The following is an 11200-nucleotide window of genomic DNA, read 5'->3' as shown; positions in this document are numbered from 1 at the left end:
ATTTCTTGGCCTCGCGAGCGCCTACCGAGCCGTGTTTGCTACTGAAGATTTGACCCAGAACGAAGCCGCACTGAGGATTGTACGTCCTGCTACGGTCACACAATGCAAGGCAGACACACCGATGGGACGTTCTTTCTTCCGCTGCCGCATCCAAAACGTGGGCTCAACCCAAGGGAATTCCCTTGGTCTGACCACACCTCGAGAACCAGTATGGCTTGTCGAAAGAGCCCGTGCGAGTCGTCCTCGCCATGCACGATGCGCATCACCAAGTATTGCGTGTTCGAGGCGACGTCAAGACAAGACACACAGTGGGTATTAGCTAGGATCGCCGACTCGACACTACTGAGGGCCCAAGCTCGAGGACGTCGAAACGTAGCCATGTCGTTGTTCCCGGACAATAGGGACCACATAGACTGGCCGATGGTTGGCATGGCAGAGTGACGCACAGTCGCTCCGAGTAGAAGCCTCTGGCAGCCACTCGCTCATGCTGCATTGAGCGAAGTGAAAAAAATATTCCTCGCTAGAAGATGCCTCCGCCCGGGATTGAACCGGGGACCTTCTGTTTACAAGACAGATGCTCTACCACTGAGCCACAAAGGCGAGGCGAAATCTAAAGCATTTCAAATGTATTGATTGTATACCGACTGGCCTTGAATATGAAGGCGTACATTTTTGGTGGGAAACGCGATGCCCCACTGGATCCGCGGACATCCATGGGACAAACCCTTGCTGCAAGATCGCTACACGCGTGACTGCGCAAACGACAGGTGCTGGATTAAAGTTAAAGTAGGACGAGTAATAGAGCCGACGAGCCATTCATCTTGCTGCGAGCGACGACGGGATGTTGAGCACGTCAAAGTCCTTGAGCGAGTTGATGGTCCCGTTGAGGATCATGAACGAGCCGACAATCTGCGACGTGCGGATGGCGAGCCCCTTGGGGAAGAAGAACGCCAGCATCGACGCGCTCACGCGGCGCGCGACCGGCGACTTGATGTTGCTCGGGACGCGGCTCTCGGCGTGGTCGACGAGGTCCTTCATGTGGTGCATGTACGACTTTTGCGGGTTCATGAGCTTGAGCGTCGAGAGGTTGTGCGGCACGTGCGAAAAGTAGCCCGACACGACACCGGCGCAGAGACTGCCGAGCGCGTTGCGGAGCACGGGGCTCTCGTCGTCGATCGGAATGCGCTCCTCAAAGTAGTCGGAGAGCTGGTTCAAACCGACGCCAAAGATGATCTCCCGCACCGCGCGGGGCGCAAGACCGCGGATCCAGCGCGTGTGCAACGGCTCCGGGTTCATGTGGCCGGCGTTACAGGCCTCGAGCATGCTGCTCACGGGCGTCATGAGGATACCCGGGAGGATGGCCTCGACGAGTCGCACAGCCTCTGGGTTTTCGTAGTCGTCGGCGTCAATGTTGTTTTCAAAAAAGTGGCGCAGGCCCTTGAAGCCGTTGATGTAGGCCACGCGCGTCGGGATCTGCACGCCCATGTTGGGGAAGAGCGTCGCCGGCGCCTGGCCCGTGAGCTTGGCGTTCAAGTACGAGTTGAGCGCACTGCGGTAGAAGCTTTCGACGGCAGCGGCGACTGACGTTGCAAAGATCGGCGTCGGCTTGGCGTGCTGTTCGAGAAGCGGCGTCTGGAGAAGGTTCATGTGGCGGCGAATCTCGCGGTGGAGCGAGTACATGACATCGGGTGCAATCTCGGGGTCCATGAGCGCCTTTGTGAGCACGTCCGCGTCCATCTTGTAGCCAAACACAGGCGTCGCGCACTTGGCGGTCGCGGCCGACGCATCGCGGCGCAAGACGTGGTTGCTACCAAGCGCGTTGCCCGGCGTAATGTCGCCCCACGAGTGCATTTGGCCCGAGATCTCCTTGGTCTCCTGGATGACACCGCTCGAGACGACGACGAGGCTCTCCATGGGCACGCCCTGCCGCGAGAGCACGTGGCCCTTGGCGTACGAGACCGGCGCGGCTTGCGCGCAGAGCTTCTTGAGCGCCGCGTCGCTGCAGTACGAGAACATGCGCACCGAGCCAAACTTGTTGACGCAGTCGACCTCTTGGTCCTTCGAGAGACCCATGTTGCTGGCAATGGACGACGAAGAAGCGCGGGCGATTGGGATCGAAGCGGCGGCAGGTGGCAGCTCCGCAGACAAATGAATTCTGTCGCCACCGGTCCCAAACCTTCGCTTCGCAATCGCGCAGCCAATCAGGATGCGCCGGTCCGTGGCTGCCCAGGATACCGTGGGGCCCCCGCCCCGGGGTCCTGGGACACGGCGCGATTACCAAACGCTCTTGGCGCCTGTTGTATTGGGTGTTTCTATGTCGCGGCCAAAGGTTCCACATGCATCCGCGGCGTGGGGGGACCCGGGGCACGGAACGAATCTCATGGGACAGCGGCGCCACACGAATTTTTTAACGGTTGCATACAAACGTCAAGACGATGCAATTTAATGATCGATCTCAAACCAAATACGTGGCAATCGGCGCTGATGCAAAGCTTGAAGCTGCGCTCGCGCCACTCTCACATCCCCGCCAGCACATGCGAGCGTACGCCGACGAGATGCAAGCACTCGACGCGTTGAAGCCCACGCGGTACGTTAGAGCACCAGGTCGCACAGGCTTGCGGAATCCAGTGCATAAAAGCCGGCGCGCGATCTTTCCAGAAGGCCCAAGGAGCTTCGAAAAGACGCCGCCGTCGACGCGCGTCTTGGGTGCGTTTTGCGCACGGCTTCAGAATCTCGACCTGTCCTAGGTGCACCGTTGGACTAAGTAGGACCGGGCCCCCTCCGCCAAACGACCTTGAAGAGCTCCCCAAGCACTTGAGACCTCAATAAGTAGCTGCGGCGCGCTGCCACGTCATGTCCCACGGAGGGTTCCACGGCCGATTCTCTGGCCACTTGATATCGCCGGCCGCATGGATTGCGGGATTTGCGCCGCATCTCGCCGCCGATGCTGCCGACAACAACAAGGCGTCGACCATCGCGACGACGACGAGCACAAGCCTCAACGCCCAATGCTCTTCCGCCGCCGACGCCGACGCCACCGCGCCACGCGTGTCGATCGCCCATCCCGCGCGAATCTTGGTGCTACTGGGTGTGCTGACGCCAACGACGACGACGACCATATCAACGCTTGCCACCAAGCAACATGCAACGGGGTCATACATTCAACGAAGAGGCTTACTGCTCGAGGTCGCACGCGACCGAAAACGAAGCCGCGAGCGGGTGCGTCCAGCTGTCGCTATACACGTCGACGTGCGTCTCGGGCTGCAGCATCACGACAAAGTCGCCGGCCTCGGCCACGCGCTTGAAGCCGGCGCCAATCTGCGGCGCAAAGACGCTAACGTCGCAAAAGCCAAGCGTCATCGTCACGACGCGGCTCTCGCCAACCTCGAGCGCAATCTTTTCAAATTTCTTGAGCTGCTTGACTTCGGGCACAGCCATCGTCCGGAACGGCTGCGTCACAAAGAGCATGACCACGTCCTTGCCCGCCATGGGGCCCGTGTTGGTCACCGTCACGCGCACGTCGACCGTGTCGTCGACGCTCTCGAGCACCGTCTTGCTCACGCTGAAGTCGCTGTACGCAAAGCTCGTGTAGCTGCGACCAGAGCCAAACGGCCACTCGACGCCAATGTCCTGGTCCGTGATCCGCACCATCGTGCGGCGGTTGTACTGCGCGAGGATGTTGGCATGGTCCTTTGGGTATGTGATCGGGAGGCGGCCGCTTGGGTTGACGTCGCCAAACACAATGTCGGCAATAGCTTGGCCACCGACCTCGCCCGGCAGCATCGCATGCACGACCGCATGCACATCGTCGACGAGGCCGTGGAGGAGGCGCGGGCGGCCCTGAATAAGCACGAGGATGACCTTGGTGCCGGTCGCAGCAATCTGGCGCACATACTCCCGCTGACCGAGAGGCAAGTCGAGGCTCGCAATGTCGCCCGGCTTTTCGCAGTACGAGCCTTCGCCGACCGTCACAATCGTGTACGCGGCCGCCGACGCATGCGCCAAGACCGTGTCCATATCCGAGATGCTACCGTCCGCAGCCAGACCGTTGAAATACGTGGCGGTGGGCGAGAGGCGCGACACGCCGTCCTTGAGCGAGACGCCGTGGGCAAACTGGTGGTTGCCAGAGACGCCCTGCCACTGCACCGTCCAGCCGCCGCAGAGGTACCCGACATTGTCGGCCGCATGGCCCGTGACAAAGACGCTGGCGTCCTTGGGCAGCGGCAGCACATTTTCCTTGTTTTCCAAGAGCACAATCGACTCGTGCGCCATCGCCAGCGCCGCCGCCTTGCCATCGTCGCGGCCGACCATGTTGCCGGCGCCGGGCACCGGCGTCTCGTACAAGCCGAGGTCCACCTTGAGGCGCACAATGCGGGCAACCGACTCGCGCAGGCGGGCCTCGAGCTCGGGCTGCGCAGCGACAAGCGCTTTAGCGTGCTCGATAAACGTCGTTTCGAATGGCACCATGCTCATGTCGATCGAGGTGCGCGTGAGCGCGAGGCGGACCGCGTCGGCCTTGGACTTGGCGACGCGGTGGGCCGTGTGGAGGTTGTTGATCTCGTCCCAGTCCGTCACCACCATGCCTTCGTACTGCATGTCATGGCGCAGCAGGTCGTTCATGAGCTTCGTGTTGATCATGGTCGGCACGTCGTTGACCGACACGTAGTTTTCCATAATGGTCTTGGCGCCGGCTTCGATCGCCATGCGAAATGGCAGTGCAAAGTGGTTCAAAAGCTCGTAATCCGAGATCGTGACCGGGTCCTTGTCGTGGCCAAGGCTGCTCTTCGAGTACCCGATAAAGTGCTTGAGGCACGCGGCCGTCTGCGGGTTGCTCTGCATGCCTTCGACGATCGCGGCGCCCATGACGCCGACCAAAAGCGGGTCCTCGCCAAACGTCTCAAACGTGCGCGGCCACAGCGGGTTCTTGGAGACGTCCAGGATCGGCGCAAAGATCCACGGGATGCCCGCGGCCTCCGTGTCGTAGCCCGTGATGCGGCCCATCTCGCGCACGAGCGCCGGGTTGAACGTCGCCGCGCCGTTGATCTGCTGGCCAAAGACGACCGCGTCGCGCACGTAAATCGCGCCGTGCACCGAGTCGATGCCGTACACAATCGGGTGCCCGTCGTTCTCTTCCATGTGGATCGACTGGATCGTCTCGAGGATGTGGCGCCACTCGTCGGTCGAGTAGCCGAGCTTGCCGTCGGCCGCCGGGCCGCCGTTGAACGGGCTGTTGAGGTACGAGCCAATCTTGAGCTTCGCAAAGTGGCGGACCTTCTCGACGTTGATCGTCTTGTCGTCGTCGTTGAGCAGCATCGAAATGTCGAGCTGCGTCATTTGGCCCACGAGGGCATCGAGGTCCTACGACGCATCATGAAGATGACAGACGACGAGACAGCGTCGGTACCATGGAGGCGACGAGGTCGCGGACGCGCGCTTCGACGTCAGCGTGCTGCGGGGGGTAGACCATGCTAAAGTGCAAATGCCATTCACGTGCCAAGGACGTCGCTGCCCAACGGCAACATCCGAATCCCGCCTGTATCGAAGAGACACGATCGCGACGCCTAATTAGGACGTGCTCACGTGGGTATAACGTGGCCCCCGCCTTGAACTTCAAGCTCGGACCGCGCACCCGCTATCACACCCAGACAGTACGATGCTTCGAGCTATGGCATTGCATGGCGATGCACCATTCCTAGCTGCATTGCCGCGCGATCGTAGCAGCTCAAAGCGACGATCCTGGCGCCGCAGCTGCCACGCATCCAACCGACTTGCGCGACGGAATCTGCTCGTTCTTCGTAGCGTGCAAAGCAGTTGGAGCATTGGCGCCGGCTACTCGGTGGGCCACAGTAGCCAGCGCCAATGCTCCAACTGCTTTACTGCTTTGCTGCAATTCTGATGGGCAGGTGCAGTGCGCGCCCTGTCAACGAATTGCGTGGGCTGTCTGCCCGCCCAAACTGCCGCCGCCCATTCTCTCGGGGTGCCTGCATGGCTCCGCGTCTTCGCGCCGGTAGCTGCCACCAGCTAGCGCTACGGGCTTCGCCGCCTGCCGCCTCCACCCGTCGTACGTCCACGGCGCGGCTCTCGCTCGTGCTGCTTCCAACGTTCTCGCCGTTGCGACGAGGAGCCAAGATCTCGGCGGGCGCCAATGGCCTTGCGGAAGCCCTCGTGTCTTGGTTGTTGTATGTGGCTGGGCAAGCTTATTTAAATACTGTCCGATAGCTTGCATTGAGTATGCTGGTATGTTTTGGAGATAAAAAATAGATTGGGATTTCTAAATTTCGCTTGGAGATGGCAGACGACGGCTACAACCCCGAGAAGTCGCGCATCGCCGAGGACACGCTCGCCGACTTCCTCCGCGCGCCCTTGACGGGCGTCCTCACAGAGGTTCCGGGCATTGGCCCCGCGGCCGCCAAGAAGCTCGCGGGCGGCGACGACGTGGCCGACCAAGTGACCAACACGTTCCAGCTCATTGGCAAGTTCCTCCAGCTCAAGCGCAACGACGACGAGACCGACGAGCCAATCGACTGCCCGACGCACTGCGACGCTTTCTGGCACTGGCTCAAGTCCAAGGGCGTCTCATCGTATCGCAGCGGTATCGTCATGGCGATTGCGGAAAAGGTCAACACGATGGTGCCGGGTGTCTACGACGCCTGCGACTTTAACTAGCTATCAATGTGAGATGTGCTACGCCGACTTGGAGAGTGCTTCGATCTTCATGGCTTGCTCTTGGCTCATACTCGGGTCCACTTGCATGAGCGCCTCCCAGAGCGCGAGCTTACGCGGGCGGTTCAAGCTCACAAACTACACCGATAACCATGACAAGCCTGCACCAGATGAAGGACTACCTTGTCCGTCTCGTCGTGCGACGTGTACCGAAAGGCCGACGACTCGCGCAGCAAGCGGTCAGTCTCAAGCCGCTTGCGGCGAATCTGCAGCTGGATCTGCGCCAGCTGATGGCGATAAACTGACGACCCGGTGAGCGAGACGTTCAAGAGCGGTGGTACCGGCGCCTGAGCAAACTGCGACGATGCCTGCGACGCTTCACGCGGTGGCTGCCATGTCGGTGCTGACTGCGGTGGCTCCAGCGGCGGCTCCAGCGGCGGCGTTGGAGCGCTCTGCGAGCCCAAGTCGGCCTGGATCTGGACGTGGTTGCCCGTATATTGCGTACTCGCATCCTTCATCTCTGCCTTTGGCCGCTCCGGAAGCTCATACTCGCGCACGATTGTGATACGCGGGCGGCTGGCCTCGACTGCTGGCGCCACAGGCAGCGAGGTCGAGGTCGTTGCCACAGGTAGTGTCACCGTGGGCTCCACCAATGGACGAGGAGTTGGAAGCGTCGGTGCTGGCGCGATCACGGCAGGCACCGGAATCGGCGCCATGACTGCAGGTGATGGTGCGACGACAAGATCGACGGACGCCTCTTGAAACGACTCGTCGTCGTACGCAGGTGCCTCGTCCTGTGCCGGCGCGGCGGGCTCGCTCGCGGCAAACGACTCGTCGCCATAGTCTTCGCTCGGCTCCTTGGTGACGCGCTCGACGACGGGCTCGCTGATTGCGAAGGACTCATCTCCGTAGTTGTCATCGTCGCTCGTGTCAGTGACCATGGGCTGCACCGCGCTCGGCGTCGCGATAGTCGTCGTCGCAGCCTTAGGGCCATCGTCGTAGTCGTCTTGGGAAAACTCCATCGAGTAGTCGAACGTTGGTGGCTCGCTGGCTTTGGGTGGCACTACAGTGGTCGTGGTGGTTGCATCGTCGTCCTCTTCCTCGACCATTGACGCCTCGTCGACCACGTCGTCGTCGTCATAGACGTCGCTTCCCTCCTCTTGCTTGGGTAGAGTCAGAGTGGGTTTGGCCGCTGGAACATAAGTCGGCGGCGGGTCGTCCTCGGACGCATCGTGGAACGACGGCGGGTCCTCGTCGTCGCTGTCGGCGGCTGGTCGCGCTCTCTCGACGACTGGATGCGTCGACGGAGCTGGCTGCACCTTGGGCACCGCTGTCGGAACCGTAATTGTCGGTTGCCGTGCCGGCTCGTCCTCGGACTCGTCCATGCTAATGTCGTCGAGCGTGACCTTGGAGCGCGTCGGCGGCGCGTCCAAGCTGTCGCTCACATCGTCGTCGTAACGCGACACTGGCGCCTTCTTGGGCGGCTCCACGGACGCCTCGTCCTCCTCATCGTCGTCGTCGCTGTCGTCCAAGGTCACGCGCCTACCAAACGTTGCAATACATCTACGAGAGAAGCATCTCGTACCGCCGCGCAGGCTTCTCGATCGGCTTGGAGTACTTGGAGAGAAAATTCTTGGCCTTATCAAGGGCGTTCGACTGACTTGCCGCCTTGGCCGGCGCGGCTTTGGCCTTCGCTTTGACTTTGGCTTTGGCTTTTGGCGGCGAGACCGACGCATCCGCCTCACTCCCGTCGTCGCTCGACTCGTTGGACGCGTCGTCGTACTTGGACTTGGCGCGAGAAGCGCCAGGAATGTCGATGGTAAAGTTGTACGGGTCGTCGTCGGCCATTATTGTATGTGGCGCTCGTCAAATGCAGTTGGCACGTCCCTCCAAGATCGCATCGGTGCCGTTTCTTTGCCCAAATTGCGCGCCATATATGGGCACCGGCATCGCGGTGCAGCTTGTCCTCTTGCTCGTCCTGAACGCAGTCGTTTGTATCACGCGAAATGCAATGATCAAAGATCAATGCTCTGCTTCAACTAGTGTTTCGATTTGCCACCTGCTGCTCGGTGCTCGAGACGGCTCTAGTGAAATGCGCGCCGTGCTGCAGCCTCCGCCTGCATCAAGTAAAGGTGTTCTGCGGGCTGCGGGATGTGGGACGAGGTATCGATCAAGGACTGCGATTGTGTTTTGAAGGTTTTGATTGATGGGTTTTATTCGAGTGTAAACTACTAAAATGGAAAAGATGCCTCAGCTGGTACCCGAAATTTTTTCCACACGACGGAATTCAGAGGTATATGTTGTTTAGTTGAGATCGTCATTGGCATTTGGACGCAGTATATGCAATGGTGTGTACGGAATTCATCAGATCATCGTAGTCTTTTATTGTATCCCCATGACTTGAGTCGGAATAACCATATAAAAAGTGGATCATCACACGAAGCAGTAGAAAACCTCAGGAAACTGTTGTCCTCATCACTCAGACATACGCTTGTTTTCAACCATCATTGGTTCCCTTGGACGCTACCTATGACTTGCTACCTACAACAGCGAATTCGAAATGAACATCAGCGTGAATTTCCAAAGAAATGACTGGCTACGCTCTACGCGGACCACCGATTGGCCAGTATTCAAGCGATCTGTGGTTGGTAGAATTATAAAACATTATGGCCAATAGAATACCGTTATTTTGCGAGCCAATCACATCCGACGGTTTCGTAAACCAGCCAATGACTGCAGCCCCCGCCAAATCGCTCCCACACCAAGCCTATAGCTCAGAGCCACAGGCGATCTTGACAGTGATCCAAGAGACTGGAGCGACGATAAGCGCGAGCTTCTCGGAGCACTGTCAAAAACGCTTGGGTTTACACCTCAAGCAATATCCGAGTAAGCGCTTGGTCGACCAAGTACAACAGCTGAGTAAAGGTGGCCCTTCCTCACTGCCGTCCGAGCAGACCCGCTAAGCGTCCTTTGGTCTTTGTAAAAAGAAACGTGGAACTTTACGCCCTATCGATTGGCTTGCACAAACAGTCGCGTCCTAGATTGCTCAAGCTTGCGCAAAGTATGGTGCTTGGATATGCCACCATCGTCCTTAACGTTCGAAAAGAAGGCGGCGCAAAGGTTGCCGACGCGAGATACGTTATATAGCGTTCGAGTAATGGGACTGTAGAAGACCATGAAAGTGCGGTGCGACGACCGACGACTCCATCTCGCATTTTGCGCCCCAGAGCTCACTTCGATCTCTGCCTTCTCCGTCGTCGGTGTCTGTCCCCCGCCTCGTCTTATCAACTATGAAGCTTTCTCGTGTCGCAGTCGTTGGCCTCCTCTTTGTCGCCGCCCGTACCGTTCAAGTCAACGCCCAAGAATCTTCCGATAACAACCTATCGACCGGCTCCGAGGGCGCTGCGTCGACGTCGTACACCCCCTCAACTGACGACACCAAGTCATCCTCGACTGGCCCGGCCCCGATCGTCGACGTCATCCAGGCGGCGGTTGAAGCCGGTGCCACGCCCCAGCAAGCCGCTGTCATCGCTGTCGCGGCCGACACGGGTGCCAGCTTCAGCGCTATCATCGAAACTGCGATCGCTACTGGCGTTGACCCGTCGATTGCCGCTGCAGTCGCATCGGCTGCCAACTCGGCGGCGGGCTCGGGTGCCGATGCCGTCACCAGTGCTCCTATCACAGACGTGATCGAAGCCGCCCAAGATGCTGGTGCGTCGCCGGCCCAGGCCGCTGCGGTTGCCGATGCTGCGTCGTCGGGCGTCACGGGCAGCGACCTTGTTGCCGTTGCCTTGGCGGCCGGTGTCAACCCGTCGGATGCCGTGAGCGTCGCCAGTGCTGCGAGCAGTGCGGCTGGCGCACCAGCTCCGATCGCCGAGATTATCCAGGCCGCACTTGATAACGGGGCCAGTCTTGGCCAGGCCGCGGCAATTGCCGTCGTCGTCAACTCTGGCGGCTCGCCCGACGATGTCCAAGCCGCCATTATTGAAGCAGGTGCACCTGCCTCGGTAGCGTCCTCCATTGCCTCAGCCGTGGCTTCTGCAATTGCGTCGGCTTCCGGTTCGGAGAGCGGCAGTCTCTTCGTCTATGACTCGCCGATCGAAGATCTCGAAGAGCCTATGATTGCACCAATGGTCGGTGGCTGGGGCAGCATTGACCATCTCTGGTGGGACAACCAAGACGTCGTGCAATCGGCAACGGATGCTGGAGCAACTGAAAGCCAAATCCGCTCGATTCTTTACGATGTGACGAACACCTCGACGAATGACGAGATCACTTCTGCCGTCATTGCTGCCGGTGTGGACACGGACCTTGTTCCATCTGTCGCATTGGCTTTCCAGTCTACGTGGCACCCATCTGAGCATGTCGTCTCGTCCTATGGCACCGACTCGTCGACCGATGCTACGCCTGCCCCGGTGCTTGAAGTCATCCAGGCGGCGATTGAAGCTGGTGCCACGCCCCAGCAAGCCGCTGTCATCGCTGTCGCGGCCGACACGGGTGCTAGCCTCGACGCCATCGTCGAAACGGCCATCGCTGT

The 11200-nt window shown here is 59.8% G+C and overlaps 5 protein-coding genes and 1 non-coding gene across 6 annotated transcripts; 2 read left to right on the top strand and 4 right to left on the bottom strand.

The window, feature by feature from the left end:
* Positions 1–528: 528 nt before the first annotated feature.
* SDRG_03609 lies at positions 529–600 on the bottom strand. Its single transcript has one exon. It is a non-coding gene; the product is annotated as a tRNA-Thr (tRNA).
* A 153-nt stretch (positions 601–753) lies between these two features.
* Positions 754–2195, bottom strand: SDRG_03608 (hypothetical protein). The gene has a single exon (XM_008609245.1). It carries the CDS (start codon positions 2071–2073, stop codon positions 817–819), a length of 1257 nt encoding a protein of 418 aa, XP_008607467.1. The 5' UTR covers positions 2074–2195; the 3' UTR covers positions 754–816.
* Positions 2196–3109: 914 nt separating this feature from the next.
* Positions 3110–5550, bottom strand: SDRG_03607 (hypothetical protein). Its single transcript, XM_008609244.1, has 2 exons — positions 5405–5550; positions 3110–5358 (listed from the first exon to the last, which is right to left on the bottom strand). Exons 1-2 carry the CDS (start codon positions 5465–5467, stop codon positions 3175–3177), a joined length of 2247 nt encoding a protein of 748 aa, XP_008607466.1. The 5' UTR covers positions 5468–5550; the 3' UTR covers positions 3110–3174.
* A 738-nt stretch (positions 5551–6288) lies between these two features.
* SDRG_03606 (hypothetical protein) lies at positions 6289–6666 on the top strand (the record flags this gene model as incomplete). Its single annotated transcript, XM_008609243.1, has 1 exon — positions 6289–6666. The coding sequence occupies one exon, from the start codon at positions 6289–6291 to the stop codon at positions 6664–6666; it is 378 nt and encodes a 125-aa protein (XP_008607465.1).
* SDRG_03605 (hypothetical protein) lies at positions 6580–8562 on the bottom strand. Its single transcript, XM_008609242.1, has 3 exons — positions 8249–8562; positions 6846–8205; positions 6580–6801 (listed from the first exon to the last, which is right to left on the bottom strand). The coding sequence occupies exons 1-3, from the start codon at positions 8509–8511 to the stop codon at positions 6685–6687; spliced, it is 1740 nt and encodes a 579-aa protein (XP_008607464.1). The 5' UTR covers positions 8512–8562; the 3' UTR covers positions 6580–6684.
* Positions 8563–9830: 1268 nt separating this feature from the next.
* Positions 9831–11023, top strand: SDRG_03604 (hypothetical protein; the record flags this gene model as incomplete). Its single annotated transcript, XM_008609241.1, has 2 exons — positions 9831–10959; positions 11004–11023. The coding sequence occupies exons 1-2, from the start codon at positions 9954–9956 to the stop codon at positions 11021–11023; spliced, it is 1026 nt and encodes a 341-aa protein (XP_008607463.1). The 5' UTR covers positions 9831–9953.
* Between the last annotated feature and the right edge of the window lie 177 nt (positions 11024–11200).

Source organism: Saprolegnia diclina, assembly GCF_000281045.1.
Source record: "Saprolegnia diclina VS20 unplaced genomic scaffold supercont1.8, whole genome shotgun sequence".
In the NCBI taxonomy this organism is placed as follows: Eukaryota; Oomycota; class Saprolegniomycetes; order Saprolegniales; family Saprolegniaceae; genus Saprolegnia; species Saprolegnia diclina.
This window is presented reverse-complemented; position numbering and strand designations above follow the sequence as displayed.

Coding starts and splice junctions, on each gene's coding strand:
- SDRG_03608 (XM_008609245.1), bottom strand. CDS start 2,073: ATGGGTCTCTCGAAGGACCAAGAGGTCGACTGCGTCAACAAGTTTGGC.
- SDRG_03607 (XM_008609244.1), bottom strand. CDS start 5,467: ATGGTCTACCCCCCGCAGCACGCTGACGTCGAAGCGCGCGTCCGCGAC. Junction 5,359..5,404: donor GCGACCTCGTCGCCTCCATG/GTACCGACGCTG, acceptor GATGCGTCGTAG/GACCTCGATGCCCTCGTGGG.
- SDRG_03605 (XM_008609242.1), bottom strand. CDS start 8,511: ATGGCCGACGACGACCCGTACAACTTTACCATCGACATTCCTGGCGCT. Junction 8,206..8,248: donor ATCGAGAAGCCTGCGCGGCG/GTACGAGATGCT, acceptor AACGTTTGGTAG/GCGCGTGACCTTGGACGACA. Junction 6,802..6,845: donor CGCACGACGAGACGGACAAG/GTAGTCCTTCAT, acceptor TTATCGGTGTAG/TTTGTGAGCTTGAACCGCCC.